Genomic DNA, 26,067 nt, shown 5'->3' with positions numbered 1-26,067 from the left:
GGACAGCTCCTATATGAATAGTGAGGTATTTTACACTCTTGTTCATGCTAATAGTTATGTAGTCCAATCTGGCATAGTAGCAACATTGTAGTGAAGAGTGAGTAATAATTCCAAGAAACGTTGTTTCTTTCTTCTTCTGAAAAGAGATATACCATACACACTACTACTTTAAATAAGCACTTGTTTTTAGCTTGAATTGAAGTCATCAAACTCAGATTAACCAGAAGTATGTGAACGGCCTCCACCACAGTGGCTTCCTAGAAATTCGGCATCAACAACAATAACAACTGAGGGATGTGGTCGTCTTTTTACTACAGCCTACTACAAGGTCAGACAGTGTAAACTCATTACTACAGTACCCTACTGTATGCAATGTCTGCCATTCCTATTTAGACCATTTTCACTCCATAAACATTTGACAGTACCACTAAATATTGGATAAATGTACCAATACAGAACAACTATTAATTAGCTATTGCAGAATATGATCCGGGCATTACATGTATGTACACTACACACACAGGTGGTATAACTGTGCTGTAAACTAATCTATTATATTCCTCCATGTGTCTGTCCAACCTGAAGTTGTTTTTCCTCATTTCTATATGCACACATCACTGTTGTTGTTTTCTTCCTCATATCTTTTGCTTTCTTTCACTGCAAAAGGAGGTCATCACAGACACAGTTCTATTCACATTTTACACTGTACTACTCCTGTTTGTATGAGCAAGAAGAGGCACTCCAGTCTGGCCAGCCAATGAAAGTACTTGGGGGTGTGCTCCTCGAAAAGAACATGCTGTCCTGACCTAAGTTAACTCCGTTCAAATCTGGCTGCAGTGAAAGCCAACCTAAGTGGCTGTCATAAGTGGTGTGCTTTTCTTATTGCGTGCCTGATTGGAGAAAGCGAGTGTCAATAACATATTTTTTTCACCCGTTCCATAGTACAGGATGTGCCCTGACTATGCATGTTGTTTTTAAGTCGAGAGTCGGTGCAAACTCCAAAAGAGAGAATGCCGCGTAAATCAGCCCAAGATGTGTAATAGTGCGAGTTGTGCCTAATTGTTTTGATACCACATGAGAAGTGTCTATATTGCAATGGTTGTAAAGTACCTAGACACACTAGTTTAGTTTGCACATTACAAACTAGGTTGGTTACCTTCTCTCTCTGCAGCGCGAGTTACATGTAATTGAAGTCCGATGATTTCGAATCTATGGCGATTTCAATTCTAAAGAATATCTTCACTCAAACAGTAACGTCATGCATTTTTGCAATTGTAGCATTATGCATGGATCAAAAGTTGCAACTAGTCGTCGTCCTTTCAAATAAGGACCCCTTGGGCTCATGTCCTGCTGCGCAATTATAATTTCTGGGTGACTAGTCTATACGTGTTTTTACACATTATCAAACATATCTCATAACTAATACCTTTACTAGCCTACTGCTGAGGTTGGCCCTGGAACACTATAGCCTAATTAAACAATGTATAGCATACTCTGACAAAGTTGACATATGGAGGAAAATGAATGTGCACATAATATGCAACTGAAAATAATAAGTCATTTTTTATTTAACCCAATATTATTGTTTTATCAAATGATTGCCGGTTTCAGAGAAACAATACAAAATATACAGGTATATTTTTAATTAGGCTCAGTTTAGCAACCTTTTGTATCCAAAAACATTTTTTTAAGTATTTACATAACAATGCACAAGAAATGCCACTTTGGATATCCATACAACCACAAAAACCTGAACAGAAATAAGTTACTATAATTTTTACAAGGAAATATACAAAAGGTACACTTCAAAGTTTTACACAGACATACTGTACATGCAGTGTAACTTTTATCTGTCTGTCCTCCTCAAAGATGATCATTATTTCCTTTGTGTGGTCTATATAGTGCCATGTCATGCTCAACATGAATTCAACACACAATAAGAGGCAAATTGTTGATTCACATATTTATGTTTGCAAAGTGCCAGGTGGTTACAACACATCTGAGAGTGTAGGCTACTCTGGTCAAACTGGACCACATTATGAATACGTTAAAGGAAACAAACTGATTTTAGGGCGGCATAATAATAATAATTAATACTGCAAAATGGGAACTCATATATTCTAACTTTTACCAATAATGTCTAACTATGCCGTGAATAAGCCCTACTCATTTAATAATTTCCCCCAAAAAATAAAGACAAATGTTGAAACTTTGGCAGGATATTTCCCTTTCGCAGTAGGAAAACGTAATAATAATATATTATTTGCATGTAAACTTTTATCTAGTTAGGTCATGTAACATAGAAGTCCTTCTGATTGACAGTATGACCTTAGCGTAGCATTGGGTCAATTACATTCAAATTCAGTCAATTCAGGAAGTAAACTAAAATGCAAAATATTTTCGCTCATTGAAAAGCATTGAGGAAAATTGGATTGGAATCTGACTTTCAGTTTACTTCATCAATTGAAATAGAATTGACCCCAACCCTAATGACCAGCTTTTGAATAATAGGCCTTCACACTATGTACTACCACTGAACACTGCATAAAGCCATAAAATAGAAACAACTGATTCTTTGATGAGATACTCTCAAAAACCCTGACTTAGAAATAATCTGCATTTATAACTATCATTTATACCTGAACAAGGATATCATATGACCACTTTTACAAACAAACAATATATTTTTGAAAACTGCACAGCAATTCTTCAAGACACTTATTTTATCAACATAATAATATTACGTTTTATGTGATACATATTAAACATACGTAGTAAAAATAAAACTGAGCAAAAAGGGAAAAACATCCCATTTTTGCACACTGCTACATTTTCTGCTTTTGAGGCGATTGGATTAAATTGAGTGCCAAAACGTAAGTGTAAATATTCAGTGCTTGCACAGCCTCCCTCCCTCCTAAAGGCAGGCCATTTTGTATCCTGTCTCCTCTTCTATCGCTCGTCTCTTCTTCAGGTCCTGAAGTACAGTATTCAATAAAAAAGGAGGACTTCTCAGCGCTGTGGGGAAAACAAATTCATATTAGCTCTGTTCACAGAAGGGGTTATGGGCACATAGCCCGAAGGTTATAACACATGCATAGTAAAGACAGTTTAGTTGTCCAGTATCATGCATTGTGTATTCTGTTGAAGCAAGCAAACGGTGCAAAAGCGTACATTAAATGTCAACATGTCACTCAAGACAGACTGCTGCAGAGAGAGCAGCAGCTTGCAGAGCTCATTCTCTTGAAAACAACCCTTCCTCATGCAAAGCCTGCTGATGACTTGTTACTACTGTTCTGCACTTGAACTAGGCTTGCTTAAGTTAATATTAGACCAGATAGCTGGGGCGTTTACCAAAGTGTGTCATCTACACTTTTTAACCCTTTTTGAACATCTCACTAATAAGGCTTCACGTTTAAAATCCAACATAGGCTTCACAACTGAAATGCTCATGTTTATAATAAGGTTATTAGAACAAACGGGTTATGCTCCAGGACATTCTAATTCAACATGAACAAACAACATTACTCAGAGGTTGTCATTCACACGTCATTTTACACTCACTTGACAGTTTACATTCGAAATGCATGATGATGAAGTTCTTACCTTGGTATTAGTGTTCATGTGTCCTGGAATCGTTTTTGCTGGGTGTCTGCTCTACTGACTTTGACACAACTTCATCCTCTTCACTGGAATGCAACTTTTTACTTGTACTTGTACTTTGGGGTTCTGATTTAAAAAAACAATTTAAAGACATGTCAGTAAACTGTTTTTCGTCCACAAGCTCATTTCCCGCTCTGTTGAATAGTTCAGAAATTAAGTCTATCATCAAGCTAAACAGCCAAGTGGTTATATAATCATGCTATTCATTAGTCCAGAGCAGAACAAACATTGAAAACTCAAGACGAGGAAGAAATGAAAGCGTTTAATAGCCTGACACACAAAGCGTCTTTCTGGAAAGAAAATAAGTATCGACGGAATCTAGAGGTGCGCGGTACAACGTATAGGCTTTCTGCGACATTGAATCAGTGCAGTGACGCAGAATTGTTAAACAATCTCGCAGATTGTAACAATTGAATTCGACTGTGCCATTTTTTGTGCGAAGGAGACTGGCTGAATTGTTGTAGATTGGTTAACTCTAAAATCCTCAAGTCCATTTTCAAAACTGCATCATTTACCTGGATTTGCAGGTCTTTTCCTTGCCCCGTTGTGAGAGTGGTGACAATCCGCCTGCCTCTCGCTCTTCTCGGTCTCCTCGGATAGCTCAGCCCCGTTCGCAGGACAGCTCGGTCGGACTCGGTAATCATGATTCCCGTTATGGTCCACATTTCCAGAGGACCAGACTCGCTTGTGAGGCGGTCTGGTGTAAAAGTCAGGCAGGTCACTGCTTTTCATGGGTTCCCATTTATAATCTCCCTGGGGAAGGGGCTCGTCGTTTAGGAAATCATAATTCCATTTGTCAATAGAAGCCTTCTCCAGCTCTTTCATTTGAACCAAACACTCCCTCCTAAATTCGTCGTGATCCACCGATCCGAAAAGATTTCTGCGAATCGGGGGCTTCGTGTGATCCGTCGGACGCGGATCCACCCTTTCCAACGTCGGACTCCCATTCGAAAGACTAACATTTGACATTTCGTTTCACAAATGAAAACGACCTTAAGTCGCGACGGTTTATATTTTTAAAAAAAAGTATTCCTTTTAAATATGCGACCTGGATCACAAGTTAGAGACGCATGATCAGGATCCGTAAAACTGCGAACGTGATTCCCCCTCCAAGCGAAAAACAATCTGCCCGTCTAGTGAAGGCTTAGTTATTTTAGTTCCGTAGTCAAATGGAAGAAAACAACCTAGTCGTCTGTGCTGTACCAGTCTCTCCGCCCTAACAATAGGAGTCGTTGCCCACAAATCGGCACGGCGGGCTGTCTAGCTCCCGCCTATCCTTTCTTTGGATTGGTGAATACATCTCATTATTGTAATCATTTTTAAATGGGTTGTTGACGTCAACCGCCTGTACTGAATGGGGAGAGGTGCTATGCTATTAGCCTCATTTCATTAATATGCATAGCCATCTCGAGACAACTCCAATATAAAGTGTTTTAACTTAAAGTTGCCGGGATGTCACGTGTCTTTCTTATATCAGTGCACTCGTAACAACTTAAGCATTACGAAACTTATATTCGATCAAATAAACCTCACTTAGCAAATAAGCCATTAATTGTTTTGTTGACCAAATTCGACATTCTCATTGACTGCCATAAAAAACGCCTTGCTTGGTGGGCGAACCAACGAAAACAGCCCCCTGCTGGAGGGAGACAGATGTTTTTCTACGGAGTCTCTTCCTCTCGCTGGCTGTACCCAATATGGCGTTAGAGAGGAACTACTTGTGTGGGGAAAAGATGACAGGTAAGGCTATTCAAACAGAAAATGAGCTTCATTGGTTTAAGAACATGGAACCACCCGTATTTAATTCTTAAAGGTGAACGTGGCTGTAGGAATATTGTATTTTTAGAATTTAAACAGATCAACCCATTATGATAATAAACATTTAATATTTTTTTTTAGTTATTAATAAGTGGCCATGTCTAAAGTAATAACCTAGTAATAGTCTAGGTAATTGAATAAAGTAATATTTGTATTATTCTTTATGCACCTATATTTTATTGGTTTATGACAAAAGAAAGTGGATGGCAGTCTCCTATGAACAGTCATAGAATGACACTTTGTGTCAATTTTTGGAGAAAGGGTAGGAGATTTTTGTTTGGAATTGTCTCCCGAAAGAGTGGGGAGAGATAGGGAAGGGTTCTGTGGAATTATACCTGTCCTGCATTTGGCAATGTTGGGTTCAGGGTTCAACGTCTCCAATATCACCATTTACATTTTTACATTTTAGTCATTTAGCAGACGCTCTTATCCAGAGCGACTTACAGTTAGTGAGTGCATACATTTTCATACTGGCCCCCCGTGGGAAACGAACCCACAACCCTGGCGTTGCAAGCGCCATGCTCTACCAACTGAGCTACAGGGGACACCATTTTGTTTGTGCTTTTTAAATCTGCCTCCTCAGTGTTAAATACCTTCCATCATAGATGGCAGCTAGCCTATTGCCAACTGACTTTGACACAATCTTGACTATCACTGTAGTTTAGTGGTTACAATTGCATATGTACTTGGAGTTCCCTCACTGGGACACATGCAATTGAGATTTTGTCCAAAATGGCTCCCTATTCCCTATTTAGTGCACTACCTTCGACCAGGGCCCATGCGGCTTTGGTCAATGTAGTGCACTAGTCTAAATTGGGAATAGGGTGCCATTTGGGAGGCATCCACCAAATGTTCTTTAGGACCAGAGAGTTCTCATTTACTCTGCAAGGTCAACAAGTCAACGTATCTTGTTTTATAAACATTGAGGTCATCCATAGAAAAATAGTGTTACTATCACTGCTTGGGCGAAGCATATTTCATAAAGTGCAAACTACACGTAATTCTGGTAGTATATGTATTTTCAACATATTGTACAATTTTTCCATGATATACTGAAATATTAAACAAGGTACATTATATATTTTGACGTTGGGACTCAGCTGCTGTGAATGAGTGATGTAATGGGCTCCCGAGTGGCGCAGCGGTCTAAGGCACTGCATCTCAGTGCTTGAGGCGTCACTACAGACCCCCTGGTTCGATTCCAGGCTGTATCACAACCGGCCGTGATTGGGAGTCCCATAGGGCGGCGCACAATTGGCCCAGCGTCGTCCGGGTTTGGCCGGTGTAGGCCGTCATTGTAAATAAGAATTTGTTCTTAACTGACTTGCCTAGTTAAATAAAGATTAAAAAATGAACTGTCATTTTCAGTCTGGTAATAAGTCTTTACTGACATCTAGTGGTGAAACTATATATGACATCAACTAGAATCCCTTATATGGCCCAGAAGTTATGTTCAGTTCCAACCATTTCTCCCAAAACAGAAACGTGTCTATCCCAGAGGGGTATATCACAAGTGACCGACAGGAGAGAATATCGCCCTAAGTGGGAACACTACCCGGGTCACCTGATCCCAAGGCAAGCAGGCTGGCCACAACCCCGAAAGACATTTCCTAATTGAAAGGCTAGAGATTTTCCTTCCTGAAGTACATCCAGAGTACCTCCAGAGTCTTTAATGTGTCTCTTGCAGAAATCATGAAACACCTGTCTTTGATGGCTGCTTCTTCTTGGCGAGCTCAGCTTGAATGTGAGGGGGGAACTGGTCCAAGTGTTTGTTCACACACTGCATGCAGAATCGCTTGGTGTAGAAAAGGCTGCAGCCCTGGAAGAAGAGAAACAAAAATATTAACAAACACATTAAGCAAGCACACTATCCCTGCCATGAAGTTATGGCATGCAGAACCTGTGGTTTATTCACTAGGAACTAAGCAAACAGGACGAAACGGGGAGGGACCTACCTGAACTTGTCCAATAGAAACTTTTGTTTTTGTTGCAAAACTTTTTCAGTTTGCAACTATTTGGACTAAAGATTACACCCCAGAGGTGTATTCATTACATCTTGCAACGGAAACTGTTTGCCGTTTAAGAACCAAACAGAGCAAACGGAACAAAATGGAGAGGGACCTACCTGAATTTATTCAATAGAAACTCTTGTTTTTGTTGCAGAATGTTTTCTGTTTGGAGTAGGTTGCTACGAGCTTTACTCCGTCGATCAACATGCATGCATGTGCAAGGGCAGAGTTGTTTTTTTTGGGTGGCAGCGCACACTTTTGTCCACATCATCGTTGCATTCCACCCAGAGAGGAAGTCCTGGGGTCTTGGGCCAGAATAGCTTACCAAGCAAGAGGGTCCGAGGCACTCTGACTGTAGCTAGCGATAACATTTGAACTTCCAGATCCCGTGTTATATGGTATTTTGTTTACAAATACTAGCTAGCTAGCTACATGTCTGGCTAGTCTAGTGTTTTCTTTTGACGCTACCTTTTAGCCACAGAAGCAGAAGCAAACATGTCTCTCTATGAATAAAATTGCTAGAGCTTGAACAGCAAGAGCTTGAACTGCTCTTATTACTCAGGAGGAGAAAATAAATAAAAAACGACAGAAAACGGCACGATCGTACACTGAACGCTACAAGAGGGGATGATGGAGAATACATCAATCATTTCCATTAAAAACACAGGCACTGGGCTACCCCTCATATTCACACCAGCTTATTCACACTTTACTTTGCATCATGGGCAAAGCTTTCATATCATTTCCAGGCCATTAAATAGCACTTTATTTTAATGTTTTGGGGTAGATCAGCTATAATATTAGTGATAGATTGGGGCTTCCATCATTGTAATTGTCTGCATAATTTCCAATCCCCCACATATATTTTTTGTTTAAAAAATTATATATTTCTTAAATAAATGTTCCTTTATTATTTTCCCCTAACCCCTCCCCTAATTGAAGTAAACTAATGGACAACAACACTTATAATAATAAAATAATAATAATATGCCATTTAGCAGACGCTTTTATCCAAAGCGACTTACAGTCATGTGTGCATAAATTTTTACCTACACTTAGGCTTCTACTTCCAGCTTATACAGTGCACTCGGAAAGTTTCTGAACGTCCTTGAGTGGCCCAGCCAGAGCTCGGACTTGAACCCGATCTAACATCTCTGGAGAGACCTGAAAATAGCTGTGCAGCGACGCTCCCCATCCAACCTGACAGAGCTTGAGAGGATCTGCAGAGAAGAATGGGAGACACTCCCCAAATACAGGTGTGCCAAGCTTGTAGCATCATACCCAAGAAGACTCGAGGCTGTAATCACTGCCAATGTTGCTTCAACAAAGTACTGAGTAAAGGGTCTGAATACTTATGTAAATAAGATATTACTGTAAAAAACGATTTTTCTAAAAACCTGTTTTCGCTTTGTCATTATGGGGTATTGTGTGGCAACCATGTCCCCTAACAACCAATAGGTTTGGCGAGGGCCAGAGGTGTACCGGGCCAGTTTACGACCCATAGCCTAGCCTGCTAGGCTCCAGAGGGGGAGATGAGGCTACTGCAGGACCCAGGTCAGGTCAGTTCAGTTCATCAGGGTTAGCAGCAGATGGGTTGGGTCGGTCCACCGCTGCTGCAATGGCATATTGGTGTCTGTCTGATTATGTTTTACGTAAACACGAAGCCAATCCAGTTGTCGCACAATCGGCGGGACTCGCACACCGGCGGCAGTCCCACTCCTCGTCTCCTTCACCCTTTTCAGATTGATAACATACCAGTCCCGAATCTTTCTCCATGTTTCTTTGATATTGGTGTTCAAATTTCATGATATCTCCCTCCAGCTGTTGTCTTTTGCGTGATTGTCCGAATACAACCGCATTGAAGAGGTGCTCGTATTGTCTCACCAGTTCGCACAGACGCTCCTCAAAACTGGGCAGAGACATAATTGCGTGTAGCAAATGTCAAAATAAAAGCACAAAAAGGAAGCTTGCACGTAGAATAGCAAGTAGTAGCAAAGAAGTAGTAGAACGTCCAACATTGTTTCCGTGTTTATACCAGAAGGGATACCGGAAAAGATGGGATGTTGACACACTTCTGTTGCAAAACTCACTCAATACTGCACCTCAGTCTTCGCAAGAATAATATGTCGGGTCTCAATTTCCAGGTAGAAAAAAAAACTTTAATGCCGGAGCTTTTGTGACAAAAAACAATATTGCAACACGCTCCATAGAGTCCATTTCCATAGGGTATAAATCGGCCTTAAACGGTTTCTGTTGCAAACCTTTTTCAAGTTTAAAGTTTTCATGTCAAGTGCATGTCAAGTACAGTGAAATGCCTTTCTTGCAAGCTCCAAACCCAACAATGCTCAATATAGCACTAAAAATGACATACGTCAGAACAAAAACACAAGAAAGTAAGAAGCTACAGTGCCTTCAGAAAGTATTCCTTCCCCTTGACTTATTCCACAGTTTGTTGTGTTACAGCCTGCATTCAAAATGGTTGAAATATATGTATTTCTCACCCATCTACACACACTACCCCATAATGACAAAGTAAAAACATATTTTTAGATAGTTTTGCAAATTTATTGAAAATGAAATACAGAAATATCTCATTTATGTAAGTATTCACACCCCGAGTCAATACATGTTATAATCACCTTTGGCAGCAATTACAGCTGTGAGTCCTTCTGGGTAAGTCTCTAAAATATTTGCCAATTATTATTTTCAAAATTCTTCAAGGTCTGTTAAACTGGTTATTGATCATTGCTGGACAACCATGTTCAAGTCTTGCCATAAACTGTAACTCGGACACTCAGGAACATTCACTGTCTTCTTGGTAAGCAACTCCAGTGTAGATTTGGCCTTGTGTTTTAGGTTATTGTCCTGCTGAAAGGTGAATTCATCTCCCAGTGTCTGGTGGAAAGCAGACTGAACCAGCTTTTCCTCTAGGATTTTGCCTCCATTAAGTTTATTTTTTATCCTGAAAAACTCCCCAGTCCTTAACAATTACAAGCATACCCATAACATGATGCAGCCACCACTATGCTTGAAAATATGGAGAGTGGTACTCAGTAATGTGTTGTATTGGATTTGCCCCTAAAATAACACTTTGTATTCAGGACAAAAAGTTAATTGCTTTGCCACATTGTTTACATTATTACTTCAATGCCTTGTTGCAGTCAGGATGCATGTTTTAGAATATTTGTTATTCTGTACAGGCTTCCTTCTTTTCATTCTGCCAATTAGGTTAGTATTGTAGAGTAACTACAATGTTGTTGATCCATCCTCAGTTTTCTCTGATCACAGCCATTAACCAGCCTGTCAAAGCACTTCATGATGTGGTCCTCTGTAGCTCAGCTGGTAGAGCACGGCGCTTGTAACGCCAAGGTAGTGGGTTCGATCCCCGGGACCACCCATACACAAAAAAAATGTATGCATGCATGACTGTAAGTCGCTTTGGATAAAAGCGTCTGCTAAAATGGCATATTATTATTATATTATTATTACAGATGTGAGTGCTACAGGGCAGTAGTCATTATGGCATGAAGCCTTAGAGTTCTTGGGAACAGGAATGAGGGTAGTCATCTTAAGACGTGGGGATTACAGACTGAGACAAGGAGAGGTTGTAAATTACCGTGAATCTGCCTGCCAGATGATCTGCACATGCTCTGAGAACGCGCCCTGGAATACCGTCAAGCCCTACAGCCTTGCGAGTGTTGACCAGATTAAAGACCTTACTCACTTCAGCCTCGTAGACCGAGATCACCCAGTCCTCTGGATCGGTGAGGGCCCTCATGCATGGGCCGATGTTGTTATTGTCAAAGCGCGCATAAAATGCATTGCGTTCGTCTGGAAGAGAGGCATTGTTGGGCAGATCACGGCTGGGTCTTTCTTAGTCATCCGTAATAGACTGTAGCCCCTGCTACATGCGGCGGACGGCGGAGCCTGTGTAATATGATTCCACCTTATTCCTATATTGTCAATTTGCTAGTTTGATGACTCTTCAGAGGTAGTAGCGGGACTTCTTGTACTTGTTCCTGTCCTCAGCCGTAGCCTCAGGGTTGTCTGCGATAGCCCTGTGTGTAGTAGCCCTGTCCTTGATCTTAGCGCCAACCTCTGTTAATCCAGGGCTTTTGATTGGGGAAGCAGCTAACCTTCACTGTGGGGAAACTTTTTTGCAACAGACTAAACATTTTGCAACATAATCGGTGTAATGAATACATCCCAGAGGAATATTCATTACGGAAACCGTTTACTGTTTAAGAACCAAACGTAAGCAAACAGAGCAAATTGAAGTAGGTCCCTCCCATTTCCGTTCCATTTAAGAAAGGTTTTGCAACAGAATCGGCGTAATGAATACCCCAATAGTGTAACAGAACCCCTCTGGACGATACTGTACAGTGGGGGAAAAAAGTATTTAGTCAGCCACCAATTGTGCAAGTTCTCCCACTTAAAAAGATGAGAGAGGCCTGTAATTTTCATCATATGTACACGTCAACTATGACAGAGAAATTGAGATTTTTTTTCCCAGAAAATCACATTGTAGGATTTTTAATGAATTTATTTGCAAATTATGGTGGAAAATAAGTATTTGGTCACCTACAAACAAGCAAGATTTCTGGCTTTCACAGACCTGTAACTTCTTCTTTAAGAGGCTCCTCTGTCCTCCACTCGTTACCTGTATTAATGGCACCTGTTTGAACTTGTTATCAGTATAAAAGACACCTGTCCACAACCTCAAACAGTCACACTCCAAACTCCACTATGGCCAAGACCAAAGAGCTGTCAAAGGACACCAGAAACAAAATTGTAGACCTGCACCAGGCTGGGAAGACTGAATCTGCAATAGGTAAGCAGCTTGGTTTGAAGAAATCAACTGTGGGAGCAATTATTAGGAAATGGAAGACATACAAGACCACTGATAATCTCCCTCGATCTGGGGCTCCACGCCAGATCTCACCCCGTGGGGTCAAAATGATCACAAGAACGGTGAGCAAAAATCCCAGAACCACACGGGGGGACCTAGTGAATGACCTGCAGAGAGCTGGGACCAAAGTAACAAAGCCTACCATCAGTAACACACTACGCCGCCAGGGACTCAAATCCTGCAGTGTAAGACGTGTCCCACTGCTTAAGCCAGTACATGTCCAGGCCCGTCTGAAGTTTGCTAGAGTGCATTTGGATGATCCAGAAGAGGATTGGGAGAATGTCATATAGTCAGATGAAACCAAAATAGAACTTTTTGGTAAAAACTCAACTCGTCGTGTTTGGAGGACAAAGAATGCTGAGTTGCATCCAAAGAACACCATACCTACTGTGAAGCATGGGGGTGGAAACATCATGCTTTGGGGCTGTTTTTCTGCAAAGGGACCAGGACGACTGATCTGTGTAAAGGAAAGAATGAATGGGGCCATGTATCGTGAGATTTTGAGTGAAAACCTCCTTCCATCAGCAAGGGCATTGAAGATGAAACGTGGCTGGGTCTTTCAGCATGACAATGATCCCAAACACACCGCCCGGGCAACGAAGGAGTGGCTTCGTAAGAAGCATTGCAAGGTCCTGGAGTGGCCTAGCCAGTCTCCAGATCTCAACCCCATAGAAAATCTTTGGAGGGAGTTGAAAGTCTGTGTTGCCCAGCGACAGCCCCAAAACATCACTGCGCTAGAGGAGATCTGCATGTAGGAATGGGCCAAAATACCAGCAACAGTGTGTGAAAACCTTGTGAAGACTTACAGAAAACGTTTGACGTGTGTCATTGCCAACAAAGGGTATATAACAAAGTATTGAGAAACTTTTGTTATTGACCAAATACTTATTTTCCACCATAATTTGCAAATAAATTCATTAAAAATCCTACAATGTGATTTTCTGGATTTTTTTTCCTCATTTTGTCTGTCATAGTTGACGTGTACCTATGATGAAAATTAAAGGCCTCTCTCATCTTTTTGGGAGTGGGAGAACTTGCACAATTGGTGGCTGACTAAATACTTTTTTTCCCCACTGTATGTGGTCTTATGGGGGGGAAAAAATATTTTTTTGCTAAATTTTTTGGGATACATGTGTAATATTAAACATTTGCCAGATAATACACACACATACAGTACCAGTCAAATGTTTGGACACACCTACTCATTCAAGGGTTTTTCTTTATTTTTACTATTTTCTACATTGTAGAATAATAGTGAAGACATCAAAACTATGAAATAACACATATGGAATCATGTAGTAACCAAAAAAGTGTTAAACAAATCAAAATATATGTTATATTTGAGATTCTTCAAATAGCCAACCTTTGCCTTGATGAAAGCTTTGGAATGAGTAGGTGTGTCCAAACTTTTGACTGGTACTGTATATATTAAAATATATTTGAAAATGTTTTGTCAAATATATTCCAACATGCATTTAAATGTATTTGTAAGAAATACACTGCTCCAAAAAATAAAGGGAACACTTAAACAACACAATGTAACTCCAAGTCAATCACACTTCTTTGAAATCAAACTGTCCACTTAGGAAGCAACACTGATTGACAATAAATTTCACATGCTGTTGTGCAAATGGAATAAACAACAGGTGGAAATTATAGGCAATTAGCAAGACACCCCCAATAAAGGACTGGTTTTGCAGGTGGTGACCATAGACCACTTCTCAGTTCCTATGCTTCCTGGCTGATGTTTTGGTCACTTTTGAATGCTGGCAGTGCTTTCACTCTAGTGGTAGCATGAGACAGAGTCTACAACCCACACAAGTGGCTCAGGTAGTGCAGCTCATCCAGGATGGCACATCAATGCGAGCTGTGGCAAGAAGGTTTGCTGTGTCTGTCAGCGTAGTGTCCAGAGCATGGAGGCGCTACCAGGAGACAGGCCAGTACATCAGGAGACGTGGAGGAGGCCGTAGGAGGGCAACAACCCAGCAGCAGGACCGCTACCTCCGCCTTTGTGCAAGGAGGAGCAGGAGGAGCACTGCCAGAGCCCTGCAAAATGACCTCCAGCAGGCCACAAATGTGCATGTGTCTGCTCAAACGGTCAGAAACAAACTCCATGAGGGTGGTATGAGGGCCCGACGTCCACAGGTGGGGGTTGTGCTTACAGCCCAACACCGTGCAGGACGTTTGGCATTTGCCAGAGAACACCAAGATTGGCAAATTCGCCACTGGCGCCCTGTGCTCTTCACAGATGAAAGCAGGTTCACACTGAGCACGTGACAGACGTGACAGAGTCTGGAGACGCCGTGGAGAACGTTCTGCTGCCTGCAACATCCTCCAGCATGACCGGTTTGGCGGTGAGTCAGTCATGGTGTGGGGTGGGGTGGCATTTCTTTGGGGGGCCGCACAGCCCTCCATGTGCTCGCCAGAGGTAGCCTGACTGCCAGATGAGATCCTCAGACCCCTTGTGAGACCATATGCTGGTGCGGTTGGCCCTGGGTTCCTCCTAATGCAAGACCATGCTAGACCTCATGTGGCTGGAGTGTGTCAGCAGTTCCTGCAAGAGGAAGGCATTGATGCTATGGACTGGCCCGCCCGTTCCCCAGACCTGAATCCAATTGAGCACATCTGGGACATCATGTCTCGCTCCATCCACCACAGACTGTCCAGGAGTTGGCGGATGCTTTAGTCCAGGTCTGGGAGGAGATCCCTCAGGAGACCATCCGCCACCTCATCAGGAGCATGCCCAGGCGTTGTAGGGAGGTCATACAGGCACGTGGAGGCCACACACACTACTGAGCCTCATTTTGACTTGTTTTAAGGACATTACATCAAAGTTGGATCAGCCTGTAGTGTGGTTTTCCACTTTAATTTTGAGGGTGACTCCAAATCCAGACCTCCATGGGTTGATACATTTGATTTCCATTCATCATTTTTGACTATGTAAAGAAAAAAGTATTTAATAACATTATTTCATTCATTCAGATCTAGGATGTGTTATTTTAGTGTTCCCTTTATTTTTTTGAGCAGTGTATATTCTTTAAATAAAGTTTTTCGCAAATAAATAATTGTCCAAATCATATTGTAACAACATGGTCACTGGCTTCACAATGAAACTTCAGTAGGCTCTTTGGTATCACATGCACTTATGCCAGTCTCATTAAGACTGTAGAACTGGCAGTATACAAGTTTAACTTTTAATCACAGAACAGAACATAACACTGGCATGACAATCCGTCTCACAGGAGGCCAAAAAGCACTACGACAAGCCACGCCCCCAACAAGCTACACTTCCAACTCTTCTAATAGGCTGCCGCCGCTACAATATAGTTTTTCTAAATGCATTTTTATTGTACTTGACACGTACCAAAAGCACTAACATGCGTTTAAATTACTACAAAAATGACTACAAATATGATACATTAGTGTAGTGACTCCATGTCCTTCATGTGCATATGAAAAAATTAACAAATGAACTTGACGAGAGCATTGCAAACAATATCCAACGGGCAGAACTTAACGTGTACTGGGTTGTTCCACGAAAATGAGTGCCTTTTGCTCCCTTTGATATGTTAAGTAGAAATTAAGCACGAATATTGAATTTTAAAAGCCTCTTATATGAAATGACGTACCCTTTAATATAGACAACATGGGGAATTCAATAAATCTGATTTTCAATATGAAAAGAAACTTGCTAAAGTGCTCAAATTCTGCATTTTGACATGTCCCTCCGTGCGTCTTCTGTGATTTCTAGGAAGATTTTACCCACTAACCCCCATAAATATTCCAAGTTTTCACCATCATTGTAAAGCCTTTGTTATTTCATTGCTTTGACAAAGTTATTTCTGAAGATTATTATTTATTTTATGTGACTGTGATTCATTTATTATTTATTTTATGTGATTGTGATTCATTTACATCTGTCCCTCATTTTAAGGTCAACCCTGTTACGTGAACTGAACTCTTGTTTTAATATGGTGAAACTATTCCCTTTTAAAATATCTATTTCAAAAGAAACATTGAACATCTAATAGTCAAATCATAGTGTAAAAGCAGGTGAGCTGGTTCTATTCTTTTTGGCCATTTTCTGGTGAACAACTGAGCGGGTCGAGCATAACACATCAACCGTCACAACACGTCAACCCTATTACCCATAGATAAACAGGCTAGAAATGTTGTAACAATTGCCCCTCCCTGTTGCCCACAACACGTTTCCATTCCCCCTGTCACAAGGGAATTCATGGCTGATTTAACTAGTAATTAACTACTTGGAAGGCCATTCAAGTGGATTTTCCCCCAGATGTGGTTACGAACGTACCATAACACAGCTAACCATGCACCATCCAGCAGTACAATACTGTACATCTAATTGGAAGCACAAGACCTAGACGTTGACATATTGTGGAGTGTTGTACAATGTATTGTTTTTCTTTAAAATCGATAAAAACTCAAATTAAAATAATAAAAACAGCCTAGCACGTATGGCCCAATACATCACTCGGGCCAAGCTTCCTGCCATCCAGGACCTATATACTAGGCGGTGTCAGAGGAAGGCCCAAAAAATTGTGAAAGATTCCAGTCACCCAAGTCATAGACTGTTCTCTCTGCTACCACACGGCAAGCGGTACCGGAGTGCCAAGTCTAGGTCCAAAAGGCTCCTTAACAGCTTCATCTGCCACACTGCTTCATCTGCCACACTGATCCTCAACACGGGGGCCCCTCAGGGGTGCGTGCTCAGTCCCCTCCTGTACTCTCTGTTCACCCATGACTGCATGGCCAGGCACGACTCCAACACCATCATTAAGTTTGCCGACGACACAACAGTGGTAGGCCTGATCACCGACAACGATGAGACAGCCTATAGGGAGGAGGTCAGAGATCTGGCCGTGTGGTGCCAGGACAACAACCTCTCCCTCAACGTGACCAAGACAAAGGAGATGATTGTGGACTACAGGAAAAAAAAGAGGACTGAGCACGCCCCCATTCTCATCGACGGGGCTGTAGTGGAACAGGTTGAGAGCTTCAAGTTCTTTGGTGTCCACATCACCAACGAACTATCATGGTCCAAACACACCAAGACAGTCGTGAAGAGGGCACGACAAAGCCTATTCCCCCTCAGGAGACTAAAAAGATTTGGCATGGGTCCTCAGATCCTCAAAAAATTCTACAGCTGCACCATCGAGAGCATCCTGACTGGTTGCATCACCGCCTGGTATGGCAACTGCTTGGCCTCCGACCGCAAGGCACTACAGAGGGTAGTGCGTACGGCCCAGTACATCACTGGGGCAAAGCTTCCTGCCATCCAGGACCTCTATACCAGGCGGTGTCAGAGGAAGGCCCTCAAAATTGTCAAAGACTCCAGCCACCCTAGTCATAGACTGTTCTCTCTGCTACCGCACGGCAAGCGGTACCGGAGTGCCAAGTCTAGGTCCAAAAGACTTCTCAACAGCTTCTACCCCCAAGCCATAAGACTCCTGAACAGCTAATCATGGCTACCCGGACTATTTGCACTGCCCCCCCACCCCATCCTTTTTACGCTGCTGCTACTCTGTTAAGTATTTATGCATAGTCACTTTAACTCTACCCACATGTACATATTACCTCAACTACCTCAACTAGCCGGTGCCCCCGCACATTGACTCTGCAACGGTACCCCCCTGTATATATAGCCTCCCTACTGTCACTTTATTTTACTTCTGCTCTTTTTTTTCTCAACACTTTTTTTGTTGTTGTTGTTTTATTTTTACTTTTTTGTTTAAAATAAATGCACTGTTGGTTAAGGGCTGTAAGTAAGCATTTCACTGTAATGTCTGCACCTGTTGTATTCGGCGCATGTGACCAATAAAATTTGATTTGATTTGATTCTACCTCCAGACTGTTTACATTGACACCCCGCTGCTACTCGCTGTTTACTATCTATGCATAGCCACTTTACCCCAACCTACATGTACAAACTACCTCGACTAACCTGTACCCCCGCACATTGACTCGGTACCGGTACCCACAGTATATAGCCTCGTTATTGTTTTATTGTGTTACTTTTTATTGTTTACTTTAGTTTATTTAGTAAATATTTTCTTAACTCTATTTCTTGAACTGCATTGTTGGTTAAGGGCTTGTAAGTAAGCATTTCACGGTAACCTGTTGTATTCGGCACATGTGACAAATACATTTGATTTGATTAGTATTTAATTAAGCTTAAGAGGGGCACTTACAATCATTTCCCCCCCCCCCCTCTCTCTCTCTGGAGATGGGAAAATGTGTTTTCTATTAAATTGAACATGTGCTCTTTATGACAGAATGTTAAAATTAGATGAAATCAAACGTTTTTTTTTTTACTCACCATCACAATTTCAATTATATCACTGCCAAAGTTTTGGCTTGGTGGGTGTAGACTAGATATCATAGCCATGCATTTCTGGAATATTGTCAGGGCATTACATGCATTTTAGCAAAGATGCAAATGTACACTACATGACCAAAAGTATGTGGATACCTGCTCGTCGAACATCTCATTCCAAAATCATGGGCATTAATATGGAGTTGGTCCCCCCTTTGCTGCTATATCAGCCTCCACTCTTCTGGGAAGGCTTTCCACTAGATGTTGTAACATTGCTACGGGGACTTGCTTCCATTCAGCCACAAGAGCATTAGAGAGGTCGGCACTGATGTTGGGCGATTAGGCCCTGGCTCGCAGTCGGCGTTCCAATTCATCCCAAATGTGTTCGATGGGGTGGAGGTCAGGGCTCTGTGCAGGCCAGTTAAGTTCTTCCACAAGGATCTCGACAAACTATTTCTGTATGGACCTCGCTTTGTGCATGGGGGCATTGTCATGCTGAAACAGGAAAGGGCCTTCCCCAAACTGTTGCCACAAAGTTAAAAGCACAGAATTGTCTAGAATGTAATTTTAACGCTGTAGCATTAATATTTACCTTCACTGGAACAAAGGGGCCTAGCCCAAACCATGAAAAACAGCCCCAGACCATTATTCCTCCTCCACCAAACTTTACAGTTGGCACTATGCATTGGGACAGGTAGCGTTCTCCTGGCATCCACCAAACCCAGATTCATCCATCGGACTTCCAGATTGTGATTAATCACTCTAGAGAACGCGTTTCCACTGCTCCAGAGTCCAATGGCGGCGAGCTTTCCACCACCCCAGCCGATCCAGCAACAATTGGCATTGCGCATGGTGATCTTAGGCTTGAGTGAGGCTGCTCGTCCATGGAAACCCATTTCTTTAAGCTCCCGACAAACAGTTATTGTGCTCACGTTGCTTCCAGAGGCAGTTTGGAACTCAGTAGTGAGTGTTGCAATTGAGGACAGACGATTTTTACGTGCTACGCGCTTCAGCACTCGGCGGTCCCGTTCTGTGAGCTTGTGTGGCTTACCACTTTGCGGCTGAGCCGTTGTTGATCCTAGAAGTTTCCACTTCACAATAACAGCACTTACAGTTGACCGGGGCAGCTCTAGCAGGGCAGATATTTGACGAACTGACTTGTTGGAAAGGTGGCATCCTATGACGGTGCCACATTGAATGTCACTGAGCTCTTCAGTAAGGCCATTCTACTGCCAATGTTTGTGTATGGAGATTGCATGGCTGTGTGCTTGATTTTATACACCTGTCAGCAAAGGGTGTGCCTGAAATAGACGAATCCACTCATTTGAAGGGGTGTCCACATACTTTTGTATATATAGTGTATGTACATGCATATCTGGAATACATTTTAAGGCATTACATGCATTTTAGCAAAGATGTACAGTTTCAAATGTATCAAAATTTATTTGAAATACATTTTACGTGATGATAATTATATTGAAATGTATTTTTTTCCGTAAGGGTGACTAAGTAAAAAGAAAATAACTGGATATTCCTTTCTAGGTTATGACATTTACATCATACATTGTATGATGAGACAGCAGATTTCAGCCATTTCATGTTCATTATTTTCGGCAATATGAGCAAACAACGTACCGTTCCAACACAAACTGTGATGTGGCACAAACTGCAGTTGGATCCCAGTATAAGGAACCTCTCTCGGTCTGGACTGAACGGGTCCTTGGTCACAAAACACTCTTCCAACAAGCTGATGGACAGAAACAAAAACATGATGAGTAAATGCAAGAGCTAACGTTACAACCTTCTGAAAGGTTTACTTTACACCTCATCAGTTGACAGTTAACATAGGCATAGACAACACTAGAAGTCAGCTAGCTAGGGCCACTAGAGACTCCACTAGACTCGAGAGAAGCCACTAGCCAGGGACCAACTGCATTGCATTCCATGTTAACCAGTAAGCGTGAGCAAATCTTGAGTTCACACACCTCGCTACGACGCTAGTGTTATCAATATTTTACTCACACAATAGCCCTGGTATTGGGTGGCTTCTGTCCGTAGTATGTGAATGGTGTAGATAAACTGCACAAATGGCAAGTAAACATATTTTGATGAACCCCATCTGTGCTTGACTCCATTGTTGTGAATGTGAGCGTGGTTCTACTTCCTGGTTTGTTTTCTTCATTTGTGGGACGTATGCAACAGCACGGTTCTACCACCACGTAGTGGACTGGAGTGATAATGCTGCATCCAGAGGTCAAATAATGTATGCCTTCTGTACTTTGCGGTCAACTTTCATTATGGTCAACCGTCTATATCCAAAAGGAGTACATATTTTTCAGTTAGCTGATTCCTGTAGTAGACAAATATATTAATATATTAATGACATTCAAAGTGCTACTTTACATTCAAACTAAGACAATTAAATTGACTTTTTAAAATGGAAACATTCTACATAATTCATTTAAAATTATGATTAATTCACATGACTGAACAACACAGTTGATAACTCCACCAAATTGTAGGTGTACATCACAATGTCTCCCAGCAGTTTCCCTCAGACCTTGGCTAGCAAATCACTGCACAACCGCAAAAGATGATCAAATGTACAGTATTTCAACACTACTTGAGAAAAAACATTATTTTCAAGTTAATGAGATCTATTGTAGCTAGCTATGTCACTGAATGCACTAAGGCAATGGACAGTCAGCGGCTCATCCTGACCTGAATTTACCAACCATTATTACTACAAATACACAGGGAGGTATAGAGAAGAGGACCTAATTGATATCATTAACTGGACACAATAAATCCTTATACTGCATATTGTCATAATAAAATTAGAATATTAGAATATAGTGTAGATATGATATGGTAGAGTTTAAAACACACAGTGTACTTTATTACGTTAAAAACATAACGCTAAACTGCCAGGTAGTTTATGATGGATTATGTGAATATGGTATGAGCAACATATTTATTTTGATAGTGGTATATAAAGAGACACATTGGAAAAAACTGAGGGTCACGCAAATGCACGAGATAAGGATACATTGTTTTTATACAGGTGTCCCTTTCACCTTTACTCTCAAATTCCTTAAATATTTACAAAATAAAGTATCAAGGAGCTTAACAGAGACTTGGATTTGTTTATGGTTAAAAAGAAATGCTGACATTATCTGCCCTTATGACAGTAATATATCTCATTTTCTGAGTCCCTGGATATTACCATTGTACAGTACAATAAGTGGTTGTTAAAATATCCGTATTCATTTGGGGATCAATTGCTGGTGAACACAATGTAGAAGGATACACATATACTGTTATTTCTATTAACATGAATTAGCTAGAAGATTGGCTCCATGCATTTGCACCTGGGATCATCCAGGCACCTCTCCTGAGCCACACAGCAGCACAGATTATTTTCACTGGTCCAGACCAGCCAAGTCCAACACAGTCCATTTTAGCCCAACACAACCTAGTCCAGCACAACCCAACCCGTCCCCTCCTAGCTAGTCCATTCCAGCACAGTCCCACAAGTTATCTTCATCTTCATCCCCCCGCCTTCTCAGTACATGTCTCTGTAGATCTCCTGCAGTATTGGATGCAGAGACGTGTCCTCCGTCTTCTCGATCTCCTGGACCAACTGAGCATGCTCTGTGACCAGCTCCCGCAGGTAGGCCAGTTTCTGCAGCAGTTTGGGTAACAGGAAGGTGTCATCGGGGTGGTTCGCCAGTATGTGGAGCCGGACAGCCAGGACGACGCTCTCCTGGAGCTGCTCTACATTAGACACATTCACCAGCCCTGGACGGTCTGAGGAGAGGGGGAAAGAAGAGATGACAACAAGAGATGATCGACTACTATGACAACTTTTACATTCACACCGATATCCCGTTATTATTCGGGATACTCAAGTATTCTGTTTTTGAGTTGACGCATATAAACATCCTATCCCGTTTACAATAACCCGAAAAAGCTTGTTTCCCGGTTATGAGAAACCCAAATAAAATGCCTGGGATATCAAATCAAATCAAATGTTATTTGCCACATGCACCGAATACAACAGGTGTAGACCTTACAGTGAAATGCTTACTTACAAGCCCTTAACCAACAATGCAGTAAAAAATCATTAAAGAGCAGCAGTAAAATAAAATAACAGTAAGGAGGCTATATACAGGGGGTACCGGTACAGAGTCAATGTGCGGGGGCACCTGTTAGTCGAGGTAAATGAGGTAATATGTTCATGTAGGTAGAGTTAAAGTGACTATGCATAAATAATCAACAGAGCAGCAGCAGCGTAAAATAGGGGGTTGGGTTGGGGTGGGGTGGGTGGACATGTAAACATCTTATACCATTTACCATTGTTTTTCATGGTCTGCGCAGGCTCAGTTTCGCATATTATGGGTGTTGTGTTATGTTTCATCTGATTGTCAAACAAATCACTCAAAAAGTAGGCAACCTGCGCAATTCGATCCACCATAATTTCACCATAATTTATTTCGCATATATTCCGTTCTGGACCACATAGTCTACTGACTACTTTCACTACTATATTTCTCCTTATAATTTCCAACATTTGGTAAGCCATATCATACTTTCCGACATTTGGTATGCCATTTGTTGGTCAACTACACTGCTCAAAAAAATAAAGGGAACACTTAAACAACACAATGTAACTCCAAGTCAATCACACTTCTGTGAAATCAAACTGTCCACTTAGGAAGCAACACTGACAATAAATTTCACATGCTGTTGTGCAAATAAAATAAACAACAGGTGGAAATTATAGGCAATTAGCAAGACACCCCCAATAAAGGACTGGTTTTGCAGGTGGTGACCACAGACCACTTCTCAGTTCCTATGCTTCCTGGCTGATGTTTTGGTCACTTTTGAATGCTGGCGGTGCTTTCACTCTAGTGGTAGCATGAGACGGAGTCTACAACCCACACAAGTGGCTCAGGTAGTGCAGCTCATCCAGGATGGCACATCAATGCGAGCTGTGGCAAGAAGGTTTGCTGTGTCTGTCAGTGTAGTGTCCAGAGCATGGAGGCGCTACCAGGAGACAGGCCAGTACATCAGGAGACGTGGAGGAGGCCGTAGGAGGGCAACAACCCAGCAGCAGGACTGCTACCTCCGCCTTTGTGCAAGGAGGAGCAGGAGGAGCACTGCCAGAGCCCTGCAAAATGACCTCCAGCAGGCCACAAATGTGCATGTGTCTGCTCAAACGGTCAGAAACAGACTCCATGAGGGTGGTATGAGGGCCCGACGTCCACAGGTGGGGGTTGTGCTTACAGCCCAACACCGTGCAGGATGTTTGGCATTTGCCAGAGAACACCAAGATTGGCAAATTCGCCACTGGCGCCCTGTGCTCTTCACAGATGAAAGCAGGTTCACACTGAGCACATGTGACAGACGTGACAGAGTATGGAGACGCCGTGGAGAACGTTCTGCTGCCTGCAACATCCTCCAGCATGACCGGTTTGGTGGTGGGTCAGTCATGGTGTGGGGTGGCATTTCTTTGGGGGGCCGCACAGCCCTCCATGTGCTCGCCAGAGGTAGCCTGACTGCCATTAGGTACCGAGATGAGATCCTCAGACCCCTTGTGAGACCATATGCTGGTGCGGTTGGCCCTGGGTTCCTCCTAATGCAAGACAATGCTAGACCTCATGTGGCTGGAGTGTGTCAGCAGTTCCTGCAAGAGGAAGGCATTGATGCTATGGACTGGCCCGCCCGTTCCCCAGACCTGAATCCAATTGAGCACATCTGGGACATCATGTCTCGCTCCATCCACCAACGCCACGTTGCACCACAGACTGTCCAGGAGTTGGCGGATGCATTAGTCCAGGAGATCCAGGAGATTCCAGGAGATCCCTCAGGAGACCACCTCATCAGGAGCATGCCCAGGCATTGTAGGGAGGTCATACAGGCACGTGGAGGCCACACACACTACTGAGCCTCATTTTGACTTGTTTTAAGGACATTACATCAAAGTTGGATCAGCCTGTAGTGTGGTTTTCCACTTTCATTTTGAGGGTGACTCCAAATACAGACCTCCATGGGTTGATACATTTGATTTCCATTGATAATTTTTGTGTGATTTTGTTGTCAGCACATTCAACTATGTAAAGAAAAAAGTATTTAATAAGATTATTTCATTCATTCAGATCTAGGATGTGTTATTTTAGTGTTCCCTATATTTTTTTGAGCAGTGTATATTTAGATACAGTTGAAGTCGGAAGTTTACATACACTCAATTAGTATTTGGTATACTTGGGTCAAACATTTCAGGTAGCCTTCCACAAGCTTCCCATAACAAGTTGGGTGAATTTTGGCCCATTCCTCCTGACAGAGCTGGTGTAACTGAGTCAGGTTTGTAGGCCTCCTTGCTCGCACACGCTTTTTCAGTTCTGCCCACAAATTTTCTATAGGATTGAGGTCAGGGCTTTGTGATGGCCACTCCAATACCTTGACTTTGTTGTCCTTAAGCCATTTTGCCACAACTTTGGAAGTATGCTTGGGGTCATTGTTCATTTGGAAGACCCATTTGCGACCAAGCTTTAACTTCCTGATTGATGTCTTGAGATGTTGCTTCAATATATCCACATAATTTTCCTTCCTCATGATGCCATCTATTTTGTGAAGTGCACCTGTCCCTCCTGCAGCAAAGCACCCCCACAGCATGATGCTGCCACCCCCATGCTTCACGGTTGGGATGGTGTTCTTCGGCTTGCAAGCGTTCCCCTTTTTCCTCCAAACATAACGATGGTCATTATGGCCAAACAGTTCTATTTTTGTTTCATCAGACCAAAGGACATTTCTCCAAAAAGTACGATCTTTGTCCCCATGTGCAGTTGCAAACCGTAGTCTGGCTTTTTTATGGCGGTTTAGGAGCAGTGGCTTCTTTCTTGCTGAGCAGCCTTTCAGGTTATGTCGATATAGGACTAGTTTTACTGTGGATATATATACTTTGGTACCTGTTTCCTCCAGCATCTTCACAAGGTCCTTTGCTGTTGTTCTGGGATTGATTTGCACTTTTCGCACCAAAGTACGTTAATCTCTAGGAGACAGAACGCGTCTCCTTCCTGAGCGGTATGACGGCTGCGTGGTCCCATGGTGTTTATACTTGCGTACTATTGTTTGTACAGATGAACGTGGTACCTTCAGGCATTTGGAAATTGCTTCCAAGGATGAACCAGACTTGTGGAGGTCTACAATTGTTTTTCTGAGGTCTTAGCTGATTTCTTTAGATTTTCCCATGATGTCAAACAAAGAGGCACTGAGTTTGAAGGTAGGCCTTGAAATACATCCACAGGTACACCTCCAATTGACTCAAATGA

The 26,067-nt window shown here is 42.2% G+C and overlaps 2 protein-coding genes and 1 pseudogene across 3 annotated transcripts in view; all 3 read right to left on the bottom strand.

The window, feature by feature from the left end:
• Nucleotides 1-1,544: 1,544 nt before the first annotated feature.
• Nucleotides 1,545-4,822, bottom strand: LOC311128889 (cyclin-dependent kinase inhibitor 1B-like). Its single transcript, XM_084161112.1, has 3 exons — nt 4,176-4,822; nt 3,604-3,726; nt 1,545-3,015 (listed from the first exon to the last, which is right to left on the bottom strand). Exons 1-2 carry the CDS (start codon nt 4,627-4,629, stop codon nt 3,611-3,613), a joined length of 570 nt encoding a protein of 189 aa, XP_084017238.1. The 5' UTR covers nt 4,630-4,822; the 3' UTR covers nt 1,545-3,015; nt 3,604-3,610.
• A 1,525-nt stretch (nt 4,823-6,347) lies between these two features.
• On the bottom strand, nt 6,348-20,892 carry LOC311128890 (cysteine-rich DPF motif domain-containing protein 1-like). The gene is made up of 3 exons (XM_084161113.1): nt 20,756-20,892; nt 20,369-20,480; nt 6,348-7,297 (listed from the first exon to the last, which is right to left on the bottom strand). The coding sequence occupies exons 1-3, from the start codon at nt 20,866-20,868 to the stop codon at nt 7,169-7,171; spliced, it is 354 nt and encodes a 117-aa protein (XP_084017239.1). The 5' UTR covers nt 20,869-20,892; the 3' UTR covers nt 6,348-7,168.
• Nucleotides 20,893-22,298: 1,406 nt separating this feature from the next.
• The window catches only part of LOC311129233 (peroxisome proliferator-activated receptor alpha-like), a 68,627-nt pseudogene continuing 64,858 nt past the window's right edge, over nt 22,299-26,067 (bottom strand). Inside the window, exon 5 of the transcript in view lies at nt 22,299-22,543. The product of the transcript in view is annotated as a peroxisome proliferator-activated receptor alpha-like (transcript). The remainder of the gene's footprint in view (nt 22,544-26,067) is intronic.

The sequence above is a fragment of the Coregonus lavaretus genome (genome assembly GCF_964263955.1).
Source record: "Coregonus lavaretus genome assembly, chromosome: 5".
NCBI lineage: Eukaryota > Metazoa > Chordata > Actinopteri > Salmoniformes > Salmonidae > Coregonus > Coregonus lavaretus.
The sequence above is the reverse complement of the archived record's forward strand: the minus strand, read 5'-3'. Positions and strand labels throughout refer to the sequence as shown.